Source organism: Lepidochelys kempii, chromosome 5 (genome assembly GCF_965140285.1).
Source record: "Lepidochelys kempii isolate rLepKem1 chromosome 5, rLepKem1.hap1, whole genome shotgun sequence".
Lineage (NCBI taxonomy): Eukaryota > Metazoa > Chordata > Testudines > Cheloniidae > Lepidochelys > Lepidochelys kempii.
In genome coordinates this window covers 81,088,850-81,116,445 of record NC_136384.1, presented here as the reverse complement: position 1 = coordinate 81,116,445, position 27,596 = coordinate 81,088,850, and the positions used below count along the sequence as shown (strand labels likewise).

The window sequence follows — 27,596 nt, the reverse complement described above, 5'->3', positions numbered from 1 at the left end:
GTTTGAGGAAATCAGTCTTTTTGCAAACTTTCTGTGAGCAGGAAAATATGATATATCTTGTCAAGCGCTGCATCCTCACTGCTCCCCAGTCCCCCCAGAGCCTCCCGAACACCCGCAAAACAGCTGGTTGCTACGGGCAAGAGGCGCGGGAGGAAGCAGGGAGTTGCTGTTCCACAAGGCCGCCGGGGGGTGGGAGGCACTGGGGATGGTGGTGGAGGGGAGCTGATGGGGGTTGCCAGCCCAACCCTGGTTGCAAGCCTGCATGGCCAAACAACATTATAAGGAAACATTGCGCAACTATAAATGAGTATGTTCTCTAATAGATCAGGGCTGTAACAACGAAACAACATTAACCAGGATGACATTAAGTGAGGCGTTACTGCACAGCTGGTAGAAAAAATGGAACAAGAGTCTCATAAAAAATTTCTAAACCTCTTCTGTTTCACAGTGTTTGAAATGGACCCAGTTGTTTGTTTTTTGCAAGTTTCCACAACATTTTTATCATCAATTTTTTAAAATCAAAATCATGTTAAAAATAATGAACATTTTCATTTACTGAAAATATTTTTCTGCAAATAACTGTTCAGTAACAATTTAAAATACAATTTTGACAAAAAAATTAAATAAAAAATCAGTACAAATGTTGCAGAAATGTTACCAAAATTTCAGCTTTTTTAAAGCTTATTTTTCATTAGAAAAACTTTGCGTGCAAAAAATTTCAGCCAGTTCTACTGACAACACAGCTTCTGCAGAAGCCATGATCCCACTGGCTGGCTGCCTGGTGCTTGCATGTTAGAAAGTCTCCTTGGGGATGGTGCAGGTGTGGGTCTGAAATCAAGGCTTTTTCTGTCAGTATTATCTTAGATATCCACACAATTACTGACCATCTCTTGAAGGGACCATGGTGTGGAGGTTGGCTGCATTTTGTGACTTCCCCCTTCCACTCTCAAATGTATGCAGAGCCCAGATCCCAGGGAGCTCCACATTCCAAGGATCACATGAAAGGGAACACATGCCATGGAGGTGGCATTCCCATCTTCCTGTACTTCCCATCCTAGAAACTACCAGTCTGGATCTTCTCTGCCCACCAGAGCAAAAGGAATGATTGGGTCCCACCTTATTTAGGTTGTCATAATTTTTTTAACCCTCATACTAATCTTTACTTTACCTGACCATCCAGGGAGACAGCGACAGTAACCAGTGGTTGGATGACAGCCATCTGCATGGCTGCAGTCACAGCGTTCAGCACAGTCCATTCCATATGTGCCATCCTGTCAGAACAAAAAACATAGCTGAAACCATGAGAGCTAAAAAAGAGAGCTAGAGGAGAACAAGTTCTGATCAGTCCTCTCTCAAGCAGCAACAATCTTCCCTTTTTATACTTTAATCAGCTTAATTAAGGTAAAACACCTTTCTGGCTTTCAATAAATCAAAGTCTGTGGTTTTATTCTTTTATTGCCAGGGGTAAGAAAAAAAAAGTTAATTAAATGCTTTTGACAGATCCCAGACAGACAACTCTTTTTGCAAAACAGTTATTGCAAGGTTAACAGCGGCACTGCAGCTTCCTTGCAATGTCCCTCTAATGGCCCTCAAACCTGACCTGAAACCTGGAGAGACCTTGAAGGAGGGAGTAATTCAGTTTCCATCCCGACTCAGTCTTTGACCTCTCTATTAAGATTGCCAAGAAGGATGCCACTTAGTGCCAGACTTTTATAATGAACTCAGTAGAAAGTAGAAGTATGGAAGTACAACTTTTAGCGTGCTGTGACACTAGGACTAAATTTTACATATACATGTTTTATAAACAAGCACAAACAGCCTCACTTTCTTTTTATTAAAATTCCCTTCTTTTGCATTACAGTAAATGCAACCTGACAAGGGGAAGGATGCTTACTGTTCACAAAAGGAAATGGGACAATTATGTAATATTATTTTTTAGTGTGGTAGCATTTCTGTGGACTGATGGAAAGCTGGTATATGATGGATTTGACATAAGGGGTCAAATTCTCCTCTAAGTTTCCCCAATGCAATTCAGATGACTTCCATTGGATTTTGGAATCCCAATTCTAACTGCATTTAGTTTCTGTTAAGTAGGAGAAGGTAAACTGATTTTAGAGACAATTCCCCATCAAGCCAACTCAAGAAACTGCACCAAGGAAAACCACTAGGTTCAACCTCCCAGAAGAAAGAAAAGTTTAGCAGTAATATGCAACTATAGAAAAAGGGGTTGGAACCAAAATGAAATATAAGGCAGAATAGGTAGTATAATCACACTTATGTGCCTGGTACCACCTGCATAAAAGAAAACAAGAAAAGAAATACACACAGCACCATTTAAAAAGCTAGTACAGTGGGATAATTTAAATACCAAGGCTAAACATATTGTCATAATAACATTAGAACTTGAAATGCAGCCTAAATCAAGTTTCATCTGCTGTTTCCTGATACTCATGCCTACATTAGAAAAGAGTTCCACAGGATTTGGCCATTTAACTACCAGTCTTTCAATTCCAAAACAGAACAACACTGCCCTGCACACGACTCAAGAATAAGCAGTGTCTTACTTATCTCAATAATCCATTTTAATGTAAGGGAGAAGAAGAGATTAAGGAAAGTACTTCTTTTGCATATAATCAGATTTGTGAAGAAAGAAAATCCTCAAATATATTCTGGAAAGGGGGTAATTTGTAATAAGACATAGCAGAAATAAGACTGCAAACTCACTTACTTTTAATATGAGCTGTAATTTTAGTAAAAAGATGTGTCCTATGCTCACTGGAATGACCAGCCTAAGTATACAGCCTGAAATGGTGGCTGAAATAATAAAATATTTTTTCCCCAGATCACACTGGACACAGGAAAACTAATGGGGTCTAGATTCAAGTTTAATAACTGTTGGAGATATGGGCAAAAAAACAACAACATTATGTCATATGCACTTCCTCTGATCTGTGGTTTTTGGGAGAAAGTATTAGTCAGGAGGATCAATTTAATAATGAATGTGTACATTAAAGTGGATCCAAATAACTAATTTACTTTCTTGTTGGCAAAAACATCTCTCACATAATAAAAGTAGAGGGGAAATATTTATGGATGGAAACTCTAATGGATAAATGATGTGTATTTCATAATATTAGTTTGTTAATTTTCAACGTTGTACTCAACACAGTCCCTGTTTTGAAGATTTTATAATTTAAACAGCAGGCTTAGAGAAGATGATCTAAGTGTAAGTGCAAAACCTTGTCTCTCTCTTCAACAGAAGTCCAATAAAAGATATTACCTCACACACTTTATCTCTCTATGCTTAGAGATAAGACATATGTAGAGACTTACATTCAAATTAGTTTTTTTTTATTCTCATGTTATGGAATTTTGAGATGGAAAAAGCATTTGATAAAGGTTAGTATTTGTAGGTGTCATTTTGCTGAAAATAGTGGACTGCTGTGGATTAGCAGCCTCGAAAGAGCAGCTTTCTCTTAAGGAGACAATATTGGAAGGTGCTAATGCAAGCCAATGCAAGTTGAGGGCATTCAGCATCTTGCAAAATCAAATAGACAAGGTTGTTTTAAAGAAATCTGAACCTGTTTTCTAGGAGCTTAATTCATATTTTTGTTGGAAGCATTGTATGTGCTTATATTGTTAGTACCCTATCAGTTTTCTGTTTGTACAGAATGTGTTTTCATTTTAGTATAAGTTATATTATATTGTTACTTTGTGGAGAAAATTAATTAAAAGCAAAACAGTCTCCCCAATATTTAACTCCTGATTGCTCCGAGAGCTGCATAGTCCAGACCCAATGAAGTAGCATAGGTTCGGCTGTTAGACATGTTGTAATCCAGCTGTTCACACTGCCATCTCATTGAAAATAATGGAACTAAGCAAAACACATAGATGTGGAAGTGGCGGGGTGGGGAATTTACAGGGGTCATGTGAAATTCAAATAATTCATCTGTAACTGAATTAACCCAAAGCTTCTCTTTATCCATAACTCCAGAAGAGAGTTGTCTTCACAAAACATTTTATTTTCATTGGAAGACAAGATTTCATTGGAAACAACTTTTGGATGATTTTTTTTCATTCTGAAATGTATTTGAAACAAAAAAAAAAAGCAGAGAAAAAACAATTCTTTAAAAAAGATTCCCATGTTTTCATTCTGAAATTGTGAATTTCCCCCACCACGTCAATATCTGATGGTTTCCCATTTGCCAGTAGTAACATCTTAGCACTTAATGTCAAATGTGAAAGTGTTACTTTCCCTCTGAAATTAACACTTTCAAAGACAAAGTAACACTTGCACTTTTAACTCTTAACCCTTAAAATTGAAAGTGTTACTTCTAAAAGTGAAACATAATTTATTTAGCTCCCATTTTTTTGCTCTTTCCCAGCTGAAAAAACTGGGGAACAGTGAGAAAGGTCAATAGGGAACTACTTTCCCACATTTTATACATTGCCTGTGAGAAAACTGAAATTTCCCAATGGGAAAATTTCAAAAGGGGATTTTCCTACTAAAATGTTCCTGGGGAAAATCTCAGTTTTCTAGCCCACTCTAGAAAAACAATTGTACCAGAGGGAGAGTCTGTAGAAGAAAAAGAGAGAAGAGACAAACAGATTTGCAGGTCTCTGGAAGCAAATAAAGAAGAGATGGAGATAGAATTGGGGAAGCATAAGGGTGTGGGTCAACAGGCTGGAAGAAATTAGATGCAGTAAAGCTTAATGAAGAGACCACCACCTTTACTAGGCATTCTCCTGTCTGAAGTGTCTGACTCACAGTACCCCCAAAGATCTTGAGTAAAACTTTGTTCTATCTTAATTATAAAGTTTCCTCTGTTAAAACCCAGATTTTTTTGTGGTTCCCTGAGAGATTGCTTAAATATTGGAAGTAGCAGACAAAGCCCTGAAGCAGAGGAAGACAAGTTACTACAACAAAAGATTATGTACATCTGGTTGAAGGAGAGAGAAAGATTTTCATTTTGGTTTTATTTTCATGCTGGAAGACAAACTAACCTAGATAAACACATTCTTATATTCAGAGTAATTTTTGTTAATTAGAGGTTATATTTTTTGTTTACATGCTCATTTTGAAATATCGTCATTGAAATAGTTTGGGTGACTCCTGGTTTATTGTAACTAAGAGCAGAATTTGTCTCTAACTAAGCTTTTAAACAAGTTCTGAAACAGTCAGTGAAACATCTGGAGTAAAATTTTCAATATGAAGGCACAAAAAAGTATTGTACATTCATATATGCAGCTGAGGAGCCCCACTGTACTCAGTAGAAATACTCTCAGTTGGAAGTTTTGCAGGATTAGACCACTTATAACAGAACCCCTATAGCTCATCATTGAGTGAATTTTAATTACCTGGCAAGTGAGTTCACATTTTTCCCCTCTCCAACCTGGAGCACAGGTACAGGTTCCATCCAGAGCATTGCAAGCCCCTCCGTTAAGGCACTGGCAAGTTAAATTACAGCCAAAACCCCATGTACCACTGGGACAGTTTATTGAACAATCCACACCATGCCAACCTGCCACAACAAAAATGAAGTGTCATATTAAACAAGAACATGTTTCTCTTCCGTTGCTGGGAGGTTCCTCTTCTGGAATCTCTCAGTGATGCACAGCAGCAAGGATGACCATGTAGCCTATGAGAGAGTATTAGTCCTCCCAGCTGAGGCCTTGCTCAAGTTCAAACAGAGGTGTCCTTGTGCACCTGTAACAGCTGTGCACAGCACACATTATAGATGGGTGTCAACATATGAAAGCAATTAATAGTACATCTGAAGGGAAAATAGGACACCTTGAGAATGCTCACTGAAATGCACTGAACTATTTTGAATTTTGCAAGGGACAGCATAAAAAAAGAAAATAGGGTCCCTTAGAAAATAGGGTCAGTTCTTCTTAAAAACAAAGTTACTCATATAGCTACTTCTATAGTAGTCTTTCTGATGGGCTCTTTGCAGACTACATTCAGTGCAGACAGAGCTATGGTGCAGGCATTACAGTGGTCTTGGCAGAAAAAAAAACAAAGGTTAAAAAAAATAGATCAGTGAAAGAGTTATTATGTAAGGTGGGTTTTTCCAAAGACAGATATGAGATGCTTCAGGAGATTCCCCACTTCCTTCTGAATATTTAAAAATAACCCCAGTATAAATTAGAAGATGCCTATAAAATGATGCTTCATTAAGTGATTAAGTCAGAAAAATGACTCAGGAAGTACACACTGAAGTAAGCAGAAAAGCAGAAAGCTTTTAAAAACATGCTACTGTACATCTATTGGATATAGCAGCCAAGTAGTCATATGCTATCATCGACAGTGACACAAGTTACGTTTCTATTTCTATACTCTGTTTACAGTAAGTGAGGGTAAAAATAACTGTACTGAATTTAATCAATAAGCTATTCACAACACGTGTTGTCATGAATCTCCCTTGTGCTCTGGATTTCTTACTGCAGAACTAAGGGCTTCATTCAGGAAAAAATATTTGTTGCAAATATTGCATTGTAATAATTAAAATATGGAAACACATTTTCCTACAATACTCTTCTCAGGATTTGTATTCTATCCCTTCACTCCTTACATTGCCTCCTATAATGCAAGAATCATTAAAGTAAACAATTCCATGAAGAATCATATAAAATTTGGAATGTTTCTAGTATGTCATATTCCCCAAACTCTCTCTGACCCACCCTCCACAAATCTGTCCCACTCCCCCCTTCACAGACTCACTGTCTTGCTCCCTGCTCCATCACCAGGGCTGGGCAAGAACATGGTTGTTAATGAAAAAATGTAGAGGAATTTGGGGGAAATAATATGTGTAATTACATGGAATATTTGAAAATGGAGGGTAAAATCCTGGTCCCACTGAAATCAATGGGATTTCACCCAGAGCTCTTCAGAAATACCATAAAGGGCTAACACATTGCAAGAGGGGTAGGTATGATCCTCACCTTATTTAGCAGTTGTGTCAAACACTATTTTTGCTGTGACAAGTATCTGTTTAATACTTAGTAAAACAATTAAATCAGTTATTTTTTCATCTTAGTATTAATTATGTTGGGTAAAATTCTACCTTCTGTTCAATTCTCACAAGGCCCAAGCAAATGACCTTTGGGCAGGGATCTGAGGAAAGCAATACTTCTCCCAATCCAGCCATTTGGCAAAGAGCAGCTGCAAGTCCAAATCTGCCCACTGCCACTATTACAGCACATAGATTACAATAGTAGCTTGGATGCCAGCACACCTGCTACATGGAGGATTTAGGCCTACGAATCCCTGGAGCGGCAAATCAACTAGTCACTTCCCTGCTGATTCTGCCACACCTCCAAGACCCTTTCCTGTGCTTCTAAGAAGAGAAGCACTTTAGAGGAGAGCTCCATGGCACATACAAGGCGCAGGATCCCCCTGCTCAGCATTCTGTGGCCTGTCTATTTCCCCTGACCAATCCAGGAGCACAGCCAAGATGGTTATCCTGCTTTTAAGGTTTTCCCCACCTGCAGATGATGGGGGACAACCTCAGGCTCTCTGTGTGTAAGAAAATATCCTTACATGTGCCTTCACCTTGAATATTCCTTTGGACAGGAACTACATGGAGACATGAGGCAAGGCTGCAGAACCTTGTATGGGAGATGGGAAATGAAGTTCTTATCATGCTCCTTTCTATCTGCAGAACACATGGCTGGAGAATTTGCAAACAGTCTGAATCCCTGCCGTATATAGGCAAGTTCACTCCAACATCTGCTGTGGGAGAAGGTGAGCTGGGGCGCAGGTGGTACATCGAAGATTTGACAGGGAGAAAGTGCCAAGCAAAGTAGAGGGTTATGAAAGAAAGTGGGATGGGTGATACTGATGGAGGCAGAGCCAGCTGAGTGGGGATAAAGTGGGGGTGCCGAGGAATGAAGGAGCAGTACCTCGCACTAATGATGGTGACGCTGAGAAGGGGAGTAGGGTAAGTGTTGGGACTGGGTCAGAGAATGATTGGAGAACACAGGATTGAGCTGGAAAGGTGTGGGGGAGCCAAAGTGGAGGTGATGATTTTGGGGGTATAGATAGTGGTGTTGAACGGGCAGGAAGAATATCAGGTGTCCATGGTGGGATGGAGGCTGCAGTGACCTGGAGCTTGTTCAGATTCATGCTGATTTGGAGTGGAAGTAGAAAAGAAGTATACAGTCAAGTAGGGCTGCTGACAAGTAACACACTCACAAGGAAACCTACAGCAACTTATGCTCAGCAGCTCCAGAGAAGAGAGCAGCATCCTATCTTGGGGTGGGTACTAGTGATTCCCGCCCCCCTCCCCCCCCCCCGCATCCACAACTCCAGTGTGACCTGCACAGAGAGCAATGTGAAGGGTATGTGGATACAAAGCAGAATAGTGGTGGCAAAGGCAAGCTGCCCACAATTGTCTCTGAGAAGATAATTTTTCCGTTTGTCACCTTTCTGAGCAGTGGAGGGAGCCAGCATTGTTATGGAGTTAGTGCCTGGCTCTTTTTTAGTTTAAGTTTAGTTTAAGTTTAATTTCTTCTTCTCTATTTCAGAAGCTCATTTTGATGTGTATAAATAACGTATACTGATGACTGATTACAGAGATGGGAGACTAATTTGTTAGGCACTCTGACCTGCTTTGCAGGTACAAGAACCATCCACCGGAGAACAGACGGCTTGATTTTTGCAGTCGCACACAGCAGAACAGTTTACTCCATAGGTTCCCGGAGGACAAGGAGTAGCACAATCAGAATCCTAAAACATACACAAATATATTAAAAAATTATTTGACAAAACATCAATGACAGTTCAAACAATAAAATATCACCAGCACTTTCTCTAATCCTAGATTTAACTGACTGTCTACCCCTTTCTGAGAGACTGACTGTTGTATAAGAAAATGTGCAGACCATGTCACATTCTAGGCTGTCATCAGGTCAGCCTGGGTTTACAGGAAAGCATTAAGCAAGGCTCTTAATACTCTTTAAATCTACAATAAGTATTTGTTTTACATTAGTTGATGTGGGAGAGCATGTCACATACCTGCCAGCACTTGGGTAACCCAATATTCAGTACTACTGTACAAAGAAGCAATTTACAAAAGCAAAGTGTAATGTAAAATGGTAATGTAATAGAAAACAATTTGGACATATACAATATTCCAAAAAATATCATTTGATTAAAGTGCTTTTTCTACTATACACAGTATTACTGACAGAAGAAAAGAAGTACCATAATACGTCTTCAAGGTTACATTTTTAGTATCATCAAATTTCTGTATAAGAACAAACATCTGTGAGAACCACTGAAATCAGGTATCATGATTTGTAGAAATAACTGTATTTACTGTAGATTTTTACTATAAAATAGTTACTTAAATCCACAGATTAGTGCTGCAACAGTCACAGTTCCCCCAATTCCTTTCTGTTGTAGTAGGTATGTATACCTTATTAGCACTTTTCCATTCTCATCACTACATTATTTTTAAGAGATCCAAATGCAAATTTTTTCCTTTACGAGCCTGTCCCACAAGGAGCTAAGCGACTCCCAACAAGTGACAAGCTGAATGTCATGATCTCCCATTAACCTCACAGGAAGGAGTACACTCAGCATTTCACTGAATCGGGCCCTAACTGAAGGCAGGAAAAGAAAAAAATAAACTGTGAACTTCAGAATTATTTACCTTAAATCCAGGGGCACAGATGCATCTTCCAGTCACACTATCACAGTCAGCACCATTTTGGCAGCTGCAGATCTGTTGACAAGATTCACCATAGAATCCAGGAGAACATGTCTCATTACAGTAGAGGCCAGACCAGCCTGGCTTGCAGGAGCATTCTCCAGACATAGGGTGGCAGCTGGAAGAAGAAGATGAAAGGAATAAATAATTTGGGACTAAATATGACACCAAGATCCCAATGTATTTTTTTTTCAGAGAACGACATGCTGTTACAGATATGTTGTTTAAAGGATCTCATATACTGTGTATAAAGATATATATTTTCCCCAAACTAAACATACACAACACACACACAATTAGTATAATGTAACATAATACAACATAAAGACACATACTTACAAATCTATGTGTTTATTTAGTTTGAAAATAAAAGATCTATCTTTTCTATTTCTGTGTCAAAAAAACCCTAAGTACACTACAGTTAGCCTTCATGACCATAAATTTCATGACATTAAAAATATTTAAATGGTGAAAAATTCAAGCTTCCATCTATGCTTCTTGGTAATTCAGCTGTAACTAAAACATCATTATTTTTCGAATAATGGTTAAAATCAGCATCTTATTTTCTTACAAAGCCCATTTAGAAATATAATCGTTTTGTCTGAGAAAGATGATGAGTTTCTTTAATAAAGCAACATTCAAGGAGTAATATGAATGCTCCTCTCTTTAAAGCTGTGGTTGAGAAGTGTACAACTGGCTTCTTTCCAAGAAATGATACCAAATCACTTTCACAGGGAGAAGTTAGAGGCACTGTCAAACTCAGTGACCTTTCAGAAAGTGTCTAGTCTACACTGTACATACCTGGTGATAGACCAGCTGTCTCTACCTGAAACAGCAGTTCTATTGAATGGCTAGTTGGACAGCTGTTGCCTCATAACAAATGGACATCATCAGCTGTGCTAAGATATATGTGCTGGAAAAGTGGACACAATGGAGTACTCTGTGGCACTCTGGCAGACAAAGCACTTGCTTAATTCTCACCAAAGGAAAGTCTCAATGTCCAAATCAAATATATTTACAATAGGAAGACTGTTTAAAGATAGTCTTCTGGCACTGATTGAAGTAAAGTCCCCTGAAGTGTGCTGGAAAAAATGTGTCTAAGTCCAGACACATTAAATGACCCATGACATCAAGGAAGTTTTACATGCCTCGAGACTTCCTTCATTTGCTGTTTGTGTGTGTGTGTGTGTGTGTACACATGAATAAAACTGTGAGTTGTTTTTTTTTCCTATTTGAAGGTATGAAAAGTACCTATGACACTTTTGGGTGTTGAAAAATTAATAATCATCATCCTTAAAATAGTCGCAAGTGAAAATAGGGAATGTGGCAATAAACGTATATGTCTCTTTTTAACAAGGCATGACTAGTTTGTGTAAAACTGCTGTAAATGAGAGGAAAATCTGGCCCCTGATCTTTTCAACTGAATAGTAACTGAGAAGTTTAGAGTGGTCTATTTAGTGTGCATGGAAACAGATCAAGCCACACCAACAGGCTATGTGGTGTTTGCTGAGAATAGTCTGTATATTAAAATATTAGAACACCTGCAGGTAATTGGGGCTGGAATGGAAATATTCTCAAATGAAATACATGTTAACCTCAGGAAACACATGATGTAGAAAGAGAAGCAGAAATGTGTTCCCTGAGAAATAAGTTCCCTATACCTAATTGCTTTTCTGTATGCCTCCAGAGGCATTTTGGATATAATCCCCATATTTCTTATCACTACAGGAGGTATTCAGCGATATGGAAAGCATTCTCAACCCACCCAACAATAGGCAGCATAGCATGAAGAAATAAGATAAATATATAAAAAATGAAAATTAGTGGTGCAGTGATTTCAGGAAATAAATCCTCTGAGCTGCCTTTTTTTCTTTTTTAAAGAGTGTAGCATATGAGGCAGACAGAGGCATTGATATTCTGTGCCCCCCAGTGAGTATTAGTAAGGCATACTCGCACATATATTGATTGACACCAAAATTAGTATTCTGTAATTTGTAATTAGATGTAGGAAGCTGGAGCACTTTTGAAGTTTTTTGATGGTTCTCATGCAGTTAGCTTAATTGGCAATAAGATTTGTGTGTTAAGATAGGGAGGTAGAATAAACGTTGAGAGATGCTGCAAGTATTTCTGCTTTTTTTCCTGTTCATTTTTGTTCACAATTTATGGACATATATGTATATTTCCTATATAAGCACTAAAATAAATTTTAGTATATTTGGTAATAATATAGAGTAATTTAAGCCTGCAGTTTTCTGGCACACTTTATGCCATATATTTATTTCAATTTATAAAATGGTCTGATGAAAAATCTATGTATATCATAGAATCATAGGACTAGAAGGGACCTCGAGAGGTTATCTAGTCTGGCCCCCTGCACTCATGGCAGGACTAAGTATTATCTAGACCATCCCTGACAGGTGTTTGTCTAACCTGCTCTTAAAAATCTCCAATGATGGAGATTCCATAACCTCCCTAGGCAATTTATATGTACAATTCCACCCTAAAAAACCCATCCAGAAATACAAAATGACCTAATGTCAACATTAAAAACACTGTCAGCACACATAAACTGAATCCACCCCTCATCATCTCATCCACTCTTGCCTCAGAAAAAGCATGAGAAAATAGATATGCCCTGAAGAGCAACATACTGGGGCTGTATTAAACCTATGATAATGAATAAGTCCTGAGTCAAGGTCCCACTATTAAGAATGACCTTGGCATGCCAGGTTGAGTGTCCCAGCTGATCTCTACTGCCAGGATGAAACAATGATGAAACAGAAAGCCCTGACAAGCTTATCACATAAAAAATAATACAACTTGAACTGCATTCAGAAATGAACCGGAAAACAGGGCACTCTCTGGAGAGTAGGTGTAGCTTTCTCCCTGTAAGAATTACTACTAGGTAAGTGAGGAGCTCCATTCTGTACCTTCTAAAGATTCCAAATGATCATCAGATGCCACCCAAGTAGAGGGACTGCTGTAATCCTTCCTCAAAGTGACACAGCGCAGGTCCATATCCAAAAGAACTTGCCAAAGGCAGTTCTGTCTTGCCAAAGGCAGATGGAAAGTCACTATTTGCTGACTCCTGCCATTTGAACCTCCAGAAGCAACTGAAGATCTAAAAAGACCCATAGTTCGTGAACCTGAGTAGCAAGGGCAGGCAAACCCCCTCATTAAAAGGGCTAGATATTACATTCACCAATTCTTCAGCTTGTTCCCGTAACCTTCTAGTTTTATTTCTGTCTTATCTGAGTTTAGCCTCAACCAGCTAGCTCTCATTCGTGCCTAGTTACTGGAAAACTGATCAGTAGCATCATTTGGTCTAAGACCAGAGAGACGTGCTGCACACCATCTGCATATGGCTGACACTGCGGCCCAAACTACTTCACAGACATATTGAGAGGGAGTAGAATACAACATTCCATGAGAGAGCCCTTGGAGTAGATGGGCGGTCTCCCAGTACTACCCTTGGAGCCATCTAGGACAGAAGAGAACAAAGTAACTCAAATACAACTTCATCCCCACCAGGGTCAGTAGGCATGTCAACAATATCATGTGGTCAGTATCATTCAAGGCAGCTGATGTATCTAAAAGAATCAGCATGGACGCTTGATCTTTGTTCATCAACAGCAAGCACCCTAACCCCTGGGCAATAGAGTCAGTCACTCTTTCTCTCCTGTTTAAGCTGTCCCACTTTGTATAGTTAAATATTCATTGTGCCAGAGCATGGGCGGCTGCTGACCCAGGTTTTGGGGGAGGCTAGCCCCCGGCCCCACCCCTTCTGCCCAAGGCCCCACCCCTCGCCTTCCACTACCACTCAAGCCCAGAGCGCCCTCACCATGGCCAACAGCCCCAGTTCTGGGCAGCCACCCCGAGCACCAGGTGGCACGGTCCAAGTGCCAGGGCAGGCAGTGCAACCCCAGCACCAGCCACCCCGAGCCAGGACAAAGTGCAGGGGGACTCTGCGGGCAGAGCATGGGCAGGGCCAAACCGCCTCCCTGCACAGCCTCCCCCAGCCTATGAGCCAGAAAAAGAGACTGACTCTGTAGCATGATTGTTAGAGCCAAGCAGAGACTTGAACCTAGGTCTCCTACTTTCCAGCTCAGTGCCCTAACCACTGGACTATTAGCTATACTGGGATGCATTAATTATTCTCTCTTTCTCCAAAATTCCCTCCTGGACCTCAGAGATCTTCCCTCTGAACTGGACACATTTCCATGAAAAGCTTCCGTTTTGACAAAAAACATTTAATGGAAAAAGTCCCAATCAGTTCTACATAGATATTCCCTGATGTGTTTATGTGAGAGTAAGTTCTTTCCCACCAGGCTGGCATTTAGTCACAGAAGATAGCCAGAAACAACTGTATCATCAAAAGTGGAAAGAAAGTATTCTTAGTGGAGCCTGTGTTTTTCCAATTATTATTCATAAGTTATCTGATTGCTACTAGTTGGTGGTCTTAATCACCCTCCGGCACGAAGGAAGAAAAAGTATATAAAAATGTCTTGTGAAGCCTGTGAATTTTTGCTTCCCTCCCCTCACTTTTCTCTACTCAGCTGTAACATGCACTTACAGACACACATGCTCCCACACCCACAACAGTGCTAAGTTCCATTTGATTTGTCATACAGAGGGGAAAATGCTCAAAAAAAGATCAGCCATATGCTGCTGTTTACGTTTGAACATTTGTGATTTGATTTGACCACAAGCTGTCTTCCAGAGGTATAAATGAAGGAACAGCTGTGTTGAACACAAATCAGAAGTAATCCTTGAAATATCAGAAATGCTATACAATGCAATACTTTCCTGTCAAGCTAAACTTCTATAGTCGTCTTCAGTTAAAATTGCAGAAAACTGGCTAACCATAATTTATACACATAGTGCTATTAGGGCCAAATACTGCTGTTTTGAGTGCCAGACAAGGTGCAGGGAAATGGGGAGGGATTATGGTTTTTCTTACTCCTAAATTCTCTCCCCAACCCATAATTTACTGGATTTCACATCCTGTCCAAACAGTATTATTTCAAATCACATTTCAAGTAGATGGGATAAACAGAAGTACAAGTACACCAACATTCAAATACGTAAGTGAAATATGAGAGAAATGCAGCCCTCTCTTACATGGCTTGTCAACAGAAGTTATGCTGAACAATTTAAGCAATCCAAGAATTTATTTCTCACACCGCCCTCTCACAGGGTTACACAAACAGAGATATTCAAAAGGAGATTTTTTCATTAATGCCCAAGTGTACTTTAATGTCACTTTTAAATTCTGAACAAAGGCTTTATTTTTATGTATAAAAAATGTGCATCTCAGATACAAAACACAACATTGCTCTGTGTAAGAGTGCATCATTTCTGCAAATAGTTTTAACACAGCAATCTGTGACAGAAAAACATTTGGCATATGTACAGAAAACTTATCTGACATATTGTGTATTATTAATGGCATTATGAGTGACTGAATGCAGAATTATTGGAGTATTTCATATAGCCAGGTGTGCTTTATAAGAAGAAAAGCCTTGTCATGAGAATTATATTTTGATTGTATGTTATCTTGTTTTAACTCCCATCCCTCTCCTAGTATCCCCAGGGATTATCTCAGAATTTCTGGTTTATAGATTTTTATTACAACATGTTAAGGCTTTGTGGGTCCTGTAAATACAAATACAATGCAAAAATATTTGGCTCATGATTGCCTGAAAAGAGTCATGCAATGAGTTAGTGTGTTTCTATTGTTTAGCTCCTCTGACCCAATACTACACAGGTATGGAGAAATGTAAATCAGTCACAATGATGAGAATTCCAGATATATCACATTAAAACAATCAGCATGCTTTCTCCCCACAATATATATATATATATTTGGCCTGATTCTCTGCTCCCATCAGTTTTATGTGTACGGGATGGTGTATTTCCATTTACTTGATTGGTGATACTTTTAATAAATAGTACCCCAGTGTAAGTGAAAGAAGAAGCAAGTCTATTGACCTCATATGGTGAAAAATATAAAGATTTATTTTTATATGTGGTAAATATAGACAAAGGCCAAGACCAGGTCAATATTTATCTCTTGTGTTAATAATCTTGATATTCATCTTAAAATCTGATTATCGATTGCTATTTAAAGAAATCAAATAAAGCTGTAAGCCAAAACAAAACAAAAAAAATCTGCAGTTCTTGCTCTGCTTGTTATTGTGTTTCTTGCTAGGATTATAAAAACATTAAACAATCTCTCTCTCTCTGAGCTTGTGACTCTTAGCTGATTCACTTTTCCTGGAAACCTAAGGAAATTATTTCCTTATAATTTACTTTCTTGGTTAAATGTTCCACATGGAGAAAATCTGCTAAAAGATATAACAACATACCTGTGCGTGTTCTGCAAGTGACAGGGGCACTTTTTGTCACACTTGAGACCATAGACTCCCTCAGAGCAAAGCCTTGTTTCACAGTGTTCTCCTGTATACCCTGGATCACAGAGACACGCGCCACTAATATGATAGCATTTCCCTCCATTCATGCACTGACAGGTCTTTGCACATTGCACTCCATAAGAACCCACTGGACATTCATCCTGGCATCTGTGAAAGTCAGAAATATTAGGTTTACTTGCCTTAAATTTAAAACATTTTTGGAGAATCAATATAAAAATGTATCTTAGTTTCTGAAGAGTTTTCTCTAGATAGAATTCTTAAAATCATTATAGGTGGAGCTAGTAATTTTGCTTCTATTTAAGGTTGCCTAATACTTTGCACTATAAGCTCCTGTTTTCAATGGCTTATAACTTTGCCAAATTTTAACTTTTACATGCTCATCTGCCTCAGACTAAATGTTTTTTGGAAAGTTTCAGCAAAAACATGTTGTTTGTTTCTGAGTACAAAAGTTAGGGAAAATAGTTTTTACAATGTTAAATATGTCTCTCTCACATACACAAACACACACACACACCCCACCTCTATTAATGGCTGGTTCACACAGGGGGTGACAACGTACTGACACTACCAGTTACTTCTGTAGCTCAAGTAGTTGTCTGTGCTGTGATCTAAAGCTCCTGATTTTGTACCTAGCTGATGACCCATGAGGGCTGCAGACCAGGAATGTAAATATAGTTCCACATGGTTTTTCAGTTTGTTTTTTTAAAAATCCTAGAAATGACATTCAAAAACGTATGTTAGAAGAAGATTGAGTGGGATTCTGTGCTCTAACAAGCAGCCTGAGAAAAGGGTAGCTTTAAGTCACCTTTGTGTGTCCACGGATCCTGGGCTGCTCCAGTGGGTAGCGAGACCCCCAGCAGGCCTGTCTAAATTACAACAGGATCCTTGGGTTTCCCTAAGGACTGCAGCGCTGCCTGGTATCTCTGCACTCTGCCCACACACATTACACCAGGACTTGTGAAGGGGTCCTTGGAAGGCAGCCACACAGCTGTCTTCCACAGTGCTTGCATCAGGGGAAATCCACACCCAGCTGAATATGGGTCTTTGGGGGCCCCTTTATGCCACTCTGGCCCTTTTCTGCAGAATAAAGAGGCCAGAGCAAGGATCTCACCCATTATGGTTGCAATGTCAAACACTCAAAAGTTAAGAAACGTAAAGCAAAAGTCAATTCATCCCCAGTGTGAATATGCATTATGATACTGACTTTAGTTAAAAAGAAAAGGAGTACTTGTGGCACCTTAGAGACTAACAAATTTATTAGAGCATAAGCTTTCATGAGCTACAGCTCACTTCATTGGACACATACAGTGGAAAATATAGTGGGGAGATTTTATATACCCAGAGAACATGAAACAATGGGTGTTACCATTCAGACTGTAACAAGAGTTATCAGGAAAGGTGAGCTATTACCAGCAGGAGAGCGCCGAGGGGGGGGGGGGGCCTTTTGTAGTGATAATCAAGGTGGGCCATTTCCAGCAGCTGACAAGAACAGTAGGAGGGGAAATAAACAAGGGGAAATAGTTTTACTTTGTGTAATGACACATCCACTCCCAGTCTTTATTCAAGCCTAAATTAATTGTTTGCAAATTAATTCCAATTCAGCAGTCTCTCATTGGAGTCTGTTTTTTTTGTTGAAGAATTGCCACTTTTAGGTCTGTAATCGAGTGACCAAAGAGATGGAATTGTTCTCCGACTGGTTTTTGAATGTTAGAATTCTTGACGTCTGATTTGTGTCCATTTATTCTTTTAGGTAGAAACTGTCCAGTCTGGCCAATGTACATGGCAGAGGGGCATTGCTGGCACATGATGGCATATACAAAAGGTTCCCCCCCCTACACTCTCCTGCTGGTAATATTATCCTGATCACTCTTGTTACAGTCTGTATAGTAACACCCATTGTTTCATGTTCTCTGTGTATATAAAATCTCCCCACTATATTTTCCACTGTATGTATCTGATGAAGTGAGCTGTAGCTCACGAAAGCTTATGCTCAAATAAATTTGTTAGTCTCTAAGGTGTCACAAGTACTCCTTTTCTTTTTACGGATACAGACTAACACGGCTGCTACTCTGAAACCTGACTTTAGTTACGCAGTCACACAGTATTTGTTCTATAGAACCCCTGCCTCATTCAGTGCACAGGATGGACAAGGAATGAATCAGTAAGTTGCAAGAAGAGAAAGCCTGGTCTCTTGTGTTTAATGCTTCTGGACTGGGATTTTGGAGATCTGGATTCCCTCCTTTGCTCTGTCCCAGGTTTCCTATGTGATGACGGGCAAGACTATATTAATGTACAAACGGGTAAAACTAAAGTTTCACAAAATTTCAGAATTTTTGAGCACTTGACTTTCCTACCTACTTTTAATATAGTTTTTTGTATTAAATATGAATAATAAACACACAGTAGTAAAGCAATTTGGAATTAATTGTATAGGTGTGATTGTGAATATGATTCAATAGTGTCAAAATGTGGGAGTATGGCTCTGTCTTTAGAAGTAGGCTTGACTTCCTACCTCTAAAGAAGCCTTAAGACTTATTGCTTCTAAAGCACGGTGAACTTTTATTAAATAGATAGTATTTCTCCTTGGGTTTTAGCTGTGGAAACTGTTGCCAGTCACTGGAAATCCTAATTCTGCTTTACACAAATTCAAGATGTTGATGAAGGGGATGATACTGTCCCCTAGCAGGAAAGAGATTGCCAAATGGCAAGCAATTGCAAAAAATGTTATTTTCTCCAGTGGAGAAAGGCTGAGAAGGAGAAGAATTAATCATTTCTCCCAAGAAGGAACTTATACTAACTAATCTCTCAGGTTAAGTTTCTTCCTGAAAGGTTTAGCTAGATACTGAGGAGAGAGATGTAGTTTCCTGGAGCATGGTATGCAATATTTGGAGAGACAGAAACATTCCTCTAGGGACTCAAGTGAAGTAATGTAAATGGGAAGTCAGTGTAGCAGGCATTTTTCATGCTGTCAAGTCATTAAAAAAATACAGTGCTAGGGATCTGGGTCAGTGTTTCATTTTAAAGAAATTGTCAGCCTAGCAAAGGAAAAAGATAAAAAATTCAATTGTATTAAAAATAAACATTCAAGAGAAAAAACCCAACAAGGTCTGTAAATCTATGCAAAATAATGTTTAATAATAGATTAGGATAAATGCAAAGAGATTGGTGAAGGCTGCAGTTTCTATTTAGATCAACAATTAAGCTGTAAAAACCCATCTGTATGGAGTTGTCCCACCACTGTAGAACTTGTCACCCAAACACCTGTTAACTTCTTTTTAACATGGGTTTGCACTGGATGTGTTACATGTTTTTTTATGATTCTGAAGATGTGAGCGAACAGAGCCATCTCAGTTTGGGAGTTGAAATGATCCATTATGCAAATATGAGGATAGAAAAAGGTTTAGTCACACTTTCACAGCATTCATTGTGACCCTCTCTTAGTTCCCCCGTTGCTGTTGTGTTTCATTTAATATGAAGCAATTTACTCTTTAAAAACAAAACAGGGCAGATTTCTAAAGGCTCTCTTATAAATTCTGTAGCCACTGGGATTTGTGAAGTGCAATTGGACATGATTTAACAACTTACTCCCACAAGAATACAAAGGGGCTGAACTTGTGCAGTGACTTCAGTGAGAATGAGAGGCATTCAGCACCCCTTGCGGGATCAGGCCCTGAAAGATCAATAAGGCTTGCATACAGGTTGTTATTTTTCCTGCGACAGCTGACATAAGAATAAAGCAAAAAGTCTATGCCCAACAGCGTTTGCTCTTTAGAACATAAGCTGGTTGTAAGGAGATAATTGAAGGTTAGGGAAAAAAATCTGAGTTTGGACCAGCTGCTACAGATGTTTTCCACACAACACTAGTGCTCTACCAACATATGATAAAATATATATACGGAGACCACTAACAGTTCCCTGTAATTCAGTCACATTAACTTTTCTAGGTTTCCGATACATACAACACTGAACCCACATTAAAACCAGGGGAAATTACTCATCACCAGTAATTCTGTTTGTCAGACTCCCTCATCTCCTCCCTTCCTGCAGATGATTTCAGACAATCACAATTATGCCAGGAAGCAAGAGAGTAGGCAAAGAATATTGACAGGTTGTAGTAGAGTGGAGTCTGCCCATATATATCCTTTGCCTTTCATTATTCTTTGCCTTCTGGCTTCCAGGTATACAGCACCTAATGCTGATTGCTCGGAATCTTCTACGAGATGAAAGACAAGGTGGGTGAATAAAATCCTACCTTTCAAGGATTCAAGCAGCACAAAATATGGCACTTGGTATGATTTCAATTCAGTTTGAAATAGAAAACTACAAGTATTGTGCGATAGAGTAGCCCCCACCTCAAGTGTTCTCCATGTCAGGCCATGGCATTATGTACCCCCGAAATGGGAGGTTGGGTTTCAAATTGCAATGCATCCTCTCCTGGGCCATTTTTACAGCCCAAGGGCTGGAATAGCAACAGTAGCGCCCACATGTAGAGGTTTCCAGTCACTAGATCCACAGCCTCAGACTTCTCTTCTGGCCTCCCCAAAACTATGTCCTTTGCCTTTCCCAGTTTGGAACAAGAGAGAGCCCCCTGGGCACAGTAGCCTTGAATCTGGACATTCTCTGCTTCAAACACAATGCCTCTTGGAATTGCACCAGGAATAATTTCCATCTTCACGACTGTGCCTTAAAGACAGCCCTGACCCCAAAGTAAGGAATTTGTAAATACCAAAACTCCTTCCAATTCCAATTCAGAAAGAGCAGTTTGGGTCAATTCATTTTTTATGTCATTAAGACAAACCTGACTTTCCATCTGAGGGAAAATAATTAAACTGGTCTTTAATTAACCCTAATGTTAAAAGTATCCCTGAATGGACTTCCGAAATGAAATCAAAATTAGGATTAATCCCAGCAGGGAAACTACAGAAGGGACCAAAGGGGTTTGTGTTAAAACACAGAAACCACTCTGACATGCAAACCTTTTTCATGGCTCCAGTTATTCATTTTATAGTAGTGCCTAGAAGACCCATTTTGCTAAGGGACTGTACAGACCTATAGTGGGAGGCAGATCCTGTCCTGAAGAGATTACAGTCTAAACAGATCAGACAAATGGAGAGAGAGAAAACTGTGGTACAGAGAACATCCACAGATTCAGTGGTAGTTGGGAGTGGGCACAAAACAACAACCCACTTGCCTACTCCTTTTCACACATACATGTCAGAGGAGGTTTGAAATTATCCCACAGAAGATAGTAAAAAATTATGAGCCTTTTTTTCCTTTGCTTCATTTATGTAGCAGCATGATAAAGACAGAAAATCAATTTCTGATCAAGAGATTACTTTTCTAAAGCCTCCATCAGACTTTCTTTCATGTAGCTCTTGAGGAAAAATTAACAGCTTTTTCCAAGAGTAAAAATCTGTTGAATTTTTGACACGTTTTGTAAAAAGACTTTTTTTGTTTTGAAGATGTGTCTATACATCTCGCTGTCTAGCACAAATACTGAAAAGCCAGTTTCCTGTTTGATCATTCTAAAACATATAACCCATTTTCCTGATGTACTTTTTAATAGACATTTCACTTGGGGTTTTTTAGAAAAAATATATGATCTCAGCTTCATGTTTTCAGTTTGTGCTTCTCTGTGTTTTATGACTGAACTGTTAAAAAGCAAAATGACACCACCACCTTATTAAAAGCCCTAAAGATTTTATGATGCATTTCACAGCAGATTGACCTTCCCACTGAACAGGTTACCATGCACAGAGCCAGGATATGGAGTGTTTCACAGCTTTACACTCCAGAGAAGATCAGAGAATATTTATTGATACAGGCCCTATACAAATTACACGATGTACTGACTGGTCCATACAAATGTACACAGAGAAACAGAAAGACAGATAGATAAATAGGGCCAAATCCTGAAATCCTTACTCAGGCCACACTGACACTCAAGTTATGAGAAGTGTTATGTACCCATGGGAGTTCCAGATGCACAGCACCTTCCAGGATTTGGCTAAATGAGAGATTTAGCTTGAGAACTTGAAGATTTGGCCAAGAGTTAATACTGTTTTTCTGCCTATTGAAGAAGGAACCAATTCTCTTCCCCAGTACATGAAAAAATAGTCTTCTTGGAGGTCTCATTCTGGTCCTCTTGTGTACCTCACAATCTTTCTATGATTGGCAGACTCTGCTTACTAATGGTGCACTTCAGAGCAGAAGAGAGATTCTTAACAGAGCTAAGTGGGGGAAACATGTTCAGCTCCTGCCCACCCTGTGCCTAGCTCAAGCCAGTGCTGTTAGTCCCTCAGTTTCATGAGCACTGATGGTGGGATTTTCAAAAATGCTTAGTGCTGACCTAATGCTTCTGTTGACATTAATAGAAGAGTCATTAGGCCAATACTGGGAGAAAATCCCACCTACATGTTTACTCACTGTGGTTGTGCAAAAAAAGTTAAAGGAGAAATTTTGCAAAATGGTGATAAAGAAATCCAACAATATTAGACCAAATTTCACACTGCAATTTTTAAAAATTGCATTCTCATCAAGATATTTGTTTAGGAAAAAACCTCTTCTGTCCTCTAATGAAGACCTGTATCAATGAATACCCAGTGGGCTGTGTTCATAAATGACAGGTAAGGTGGCATAAACTGGACTTCCTTGAATTTAATTAGATCTCATTACACTCACTTAGACTCTATTAGACATACTAACATACATTTGCTGGTGTATAAGTGAGTGTGAGGGAGTCTAAGTTAGTGCAACTACCACACTGAAGAATCAGAAGAAGGTTCTTGAAGTTATAAATTGAAATAGGGAGTAGTCTAACACCTGTTCACACCATCCTGTGAGTAGGAACACAGCCATTACACACACACACACACACCCTTTGGGGGGGGGGACACAGCAAGTCCCTCCATAGCTGGTCAACTGCTGTGGAGTAGCCAATGGGACCATGGCCTTCTGACTCATCCATACCATGGTGAGATAAGTAGCACCCTAGCAGGGAATAGTCCCAGCATGTTGGTAAGCACAGGGATTACAGCTGTCCCTGGACCCTATGCAGGAGGGCAAAAGATGGAAGGCTCTTTGCACCTCAAACTTCTGCAAGAAATAGACACAGTGTGGCCTATAATTGCTTCTGATTTGTAATGTATTTAATATTACAGCAAAATTTGAATCTCAACTGAGAAAAACAGAAGCCACAACTGTCTTTAGAAACACGTGTGCAGCATGGAGATTCTCGTGTATATCATCCTGTCTCTCATGAAGGCGGTTTGTGCTTTCATTCTGATTTGCCTGTGTCTGTTTAAATGCATGTAACACAATCTCCAGTGTTCTTTCACAGAGGCAAACATTTAATTTTGGCAACACTAATAGCTCTGGATTGGCTGTTTTTCTTCTTTGGGGTTGTTTATGTTTTTTATGGTTGGTTGGGTTATCCCCACATCCTGTGGATGCCTGCACTGGAATTGCATGTGGAATGTGGTGATTGTACGTATCATTGTTGGCAGAAATGCTATGGACTAACCCCAGTGATTAAGTTACTGTGGACTTCAGCAACTGGGTTGTGTACTGTTTAAAAGGTATGCAGGAAGGTGCTTCTTTTAGCACTTTCTACCCCTCTATAAGGGAAAAATGTTATTATGTTCACTTTTGCTATGAAACACATTTGAGGGACATTTTAACAGCAGCTAGGCAAAGAAAAAGATTAATTTCTTCTTTTGAATAAAACTGCTTTGAAAAAAAGACAGCTGGTAGCCCAGTTCAGAGACCAAATGGATCAATGCTTCTTCAGCTACCTCATCCTATAGCCACCATTGATCCATCTCACCCCATTCTTGGTTCTCAAACTATCTCATTCTGCAGACCCCTCAGTAAGGGGCCTGTACATTACTGGGGGTACACAGGCCACAGTACGAGAGTCCTTAAACTAAACCATTTCTCACAGGGACTAAAACATCTTTCAAGAATTGAACTGCCACCTTTACTTTTGATTCATTATCATTTGGTGACATAACTGACAAATCTATAAAACACTTTGCATTATATCACTGATAATATGCTTTTACCTGCTTCCTAGTTTTTCCTTTTGCTGTAAAATCCTTGGTACAATTTGGTAGAAGTGAGTTTTACTTACCGTTCCCCTGTGTAACCTGGACTGCAGTGACATTGTCCTGTTGCTGAGTCACATGTCCCTCCATTGTGGCATTGACACTCCTGAGAGCAGTTCTTTCCATAACGACCCTCTGGACAAGGCTGACCACAGACTGTGCCCTGTTTACAAACAGAATCTAAATGTTAGGCTTGGGACTGCAGCTGTGTGGAGAAGAAAAAGAAGAGAAGGGGATTAGAAAGAAGTGAGATTAATGGGATCTTGTATCATGGTGCTTATGCTCTTCTAGAAAAAGCCAGATTCGTTTTTAGCCTTAAACACAGAGTATGTTTTGCCAAAATGAAAAAAGTAATGCAACATTTTTGTTTTGGTCAAAAAATGAGAACCAAAAAAAAGTGCATTTGGGTTTCCATCAGATACACTCTTTTCAAGTAGAAAAGGAGGGAGGAGAAAAGTGGAGGAGGGGACAAAAACTAAAAAAATGTTTCAATTTTCATATTATTGTAAAATTCTATTAAATATTCCAAAGAAAGCCAAAAATTTTAATTTTGTGTGAAGTTTTTCGCAGAAAATATATTAGCATTTTCTGAGTAACTTTAACTAAAAACAAAACACAGCAAGAGCAATAGACATCAGTAGGGAAAGAAGATTGAGGGTATCAGCAATAAGATCACAAGGCAAATGTGTACAGTTGGATGGCTTGGAATCTAAACTTTAAATGTTTCCCTTTTAATTATTTAAAAATTCCTTGTCACATCATTTTAACTCCCTTTCCACTGCCTGCCAGAAATGGTCACACAGGGCTCACTGCCTATTATTGTACGTATTATTTATTTGTTTTGTTTGTTTGCCCCTTTACTATATATAGACAATCTCTAACCACCGTGGTATCTAGCATGATTAAATTTGTTGGTTGTTGGATATAAACTGTTGAAACAATGGCCCCCATCCTTCTACAGAATTCTCTTCCTCATGTGGGGCTGGGAAACCAGTAGAGCCCCTCATGTTTGCCCACCTGGTAGGAATGGGTCCTTGCTGGTGTGAGGTGCAAAGGGATAGAAAGTCCATTGATCAGTTATGAAGCGGATGTTCTGATGTCACTGGGCTATGAAGGTGCCACCAGAACCTGCCCATTACCTACTTTTCTTTTAAGAGGGTAGCATCATATATTTGGAAACACACATGAAGGCCACCATAGGAGTATTTAATGGTTCAAAATGTAACAGTTATATCAAATTATATCCACAAAGACACGACTTCTGATCAAGTTCCAAAAGATGCTATTTGCATGCTGCAGAAAGCACATTTTCCTCTTCCCACTCTTTGAAAAGGTTAACAAGACAGTCCAGAATTTATATTTGATTTTGATCCCTTGTGGTGATACCATGTGCTAAAATACATTTCCTTTTGTTCCTGGCTTCAGTCAGACTGTCTTTGTTTTTCCAATTAAACTTTCTCCTGAAGTTGCCTGATATCCACAAACATGGACATTTACCCAGTTTATATTTATTTTAGAAAGCAGTTTTACCATCCATCCAGGTGGGCAGGCACATTCCCCAGTCACATGGTGACACACTCCTCCATTCTGGCATGGACATCTTTCTTCACACTGTGGACCATGCTTGCCGGGGGGACAAAGATCCTCACAGCTAAACAATTGGTGCATAATGAATATAATTGTTATTTATATGCAAAGTTCAGTCTCTCCCCCTCTCTTTTACTTTTTTTTAAACATATAATTCTTCAGTTTATAAATATGAAAAGGCAAGCACTCAGAAATAAAGGGAAATAACCTTTACAGGATCAATGGCATGGACATATGGAAATAAAATTAGCAATTAAAAAATTGTAAGTGTATGTATCTTTCCTTAAAGATACTTCTTTCTAGAAAAACCAAGTTTGGTCTTGGATTCATAAGTATGGACAAAGATTAAAACTCTCTGCTAGAAGGATTAACCCAATCGACTGCATTTTTCTGTGCTTAATTTTCCACTACAGGGCCAAACTCTGTTGGCTGAATTTTATAAAACTTGGACAAAATTTGGACCATGTTTTATGAGCCAAACTCATTCCTGCAGGTACAGGGATTGTCCCTTTTGCCTTCCAAGAGGCAGCTGCTTTGGCAGCAGAGTTCACCTTCTAAGCTGGGCATAGAGAGCAGCTCTATTTAGCAGCCAAGACTTGACATGAACTTCACTAGCAGAGACTCTTTAGGAAAAGCTCTGGATCAGGACACTGTTGTCTTGCATGGCCTTGCTTCCTCTTGGGCTAGTCCTGTTCCCTTATAGACTGTGCCAGCTAGTTTTCTACCAGGAGTTTGTGCATGCAAACAGAGTGCTGTCCATCCAACTATCTATTGCGTGTGTTTAAATACCCATTCATATGCCCCCCAAAATGTGAGCATATCTACAGAATGGTTTGAAAATTTGGGCTTAATCCTTAAAATTCAACCCCCAAATCTTAAACTGTTGACTGCTACCTAAAGCAGCCAGGGCATTAACACTCAAATTCTGGATGCATCAGCTCTGTCCTGATGTTCCACTGCAAGAAGTAGGCTGCAGATGAAGTGGTTAATTTAAACACAAATCTAAAAGCTGAAGTCAATTCTCAAACTTAAACTAAAACCTAAATGTAAACCATACTACTCATCAGTGCAGATTCATAACCTCAGGAATGCTTTTGTACAAAGTTGCTGGTGCTAACAGTGCAATAACTGTACCTTATCAAGAGCTTTTGCTGTAGCATTTTAATAACATTCATTTATAAGTATACAGAGGGACTTATAATGAGATATAAGTATTGGTAAGTTTTAAAAGAGGCACTTTCAGCATAATGTTCACACAGGTTACTAAATACTAAATAGTTTACCCTGGGGTTAGTGCCATGCCAAACCCACCTTCCCCACAATAAATAATATGCCCTCTACTTACAAAGCACCAGTATATCCGGGAGGGCATCTGCATTCTCCAGTCACATGATCACAGGTGGCTCCATTTTGACACTGACATTTTTGGTGGCAATCATTTCCATATGTCCCCTGGTCACAGCGTTCCTCACAGCGCCAGCCCTTGAAACCAGAAGCACAGTGGCAGGCTCCAGTGATGGGGTTACATAAGGCTCCATTTTTGCACTGGCAGCGACTACTGCAATGGGGTCCCCAGTGGTCACTATCACATGCTGAGGAAGTGGGAAAAAAATGTCATAGCACTTCTATAAGCATGCATCGTGCAATGCAGAAGACATGATGATTCAGAGATATCAAGATGGCTTTTTTTCTGACACAAAAATGGTAGTGGTATCCTTGTCGAGACACCCTCGGCTCTTCTGGGTCTTTAAGTG

The 27,596-nt window shown here is 39.3% G+C and overlaps 1 protein-coding gene across 1 annotated transcript in view; it reads right to left on the bottom strand.

Moving 5' to 3' along the window:
- Positions 1-27,596, bottom strand: part of MEGF10 (multiple EGF like domains 10) — a 147,702-nt gene that overhangs the window by 34,774 nt on the left and 85,332 nt on the right. The window contains exons 6-13 of the mRNA XM_073344862.1: positions 27,188-27,434; positions 25,786-25,906; positions 24,282-24,418; positions 16,085-16,297; positions 9,660-9,834; positions 8,611-8,731; positions 5,359-5,522; positions 1,169-1,271 (exon numbers count right to left, since the gene is read on the bottom strand). Coding sequence (XP_073200963.1) covers positions 1,169-1,271; positions 5,359-5,522; positions 8,611-8,731; positions 9,660-9,834; positions 16,085-16,297; positions 24,282-24,418; positions 25,786-25,906; positions 27,188-27,434 — 1,281 coding nt within the window. The remainder of the gene's footprint in view (positions 1-1,168; positions 1,272-5,358; positions 5,523-8,610; positions 8,732-9,659; positions 9,835-16,084; positions 16,298-24,281; positions 24,419-25,785; positions 25,907-27,187; positions 27,435-27,596) is intronic.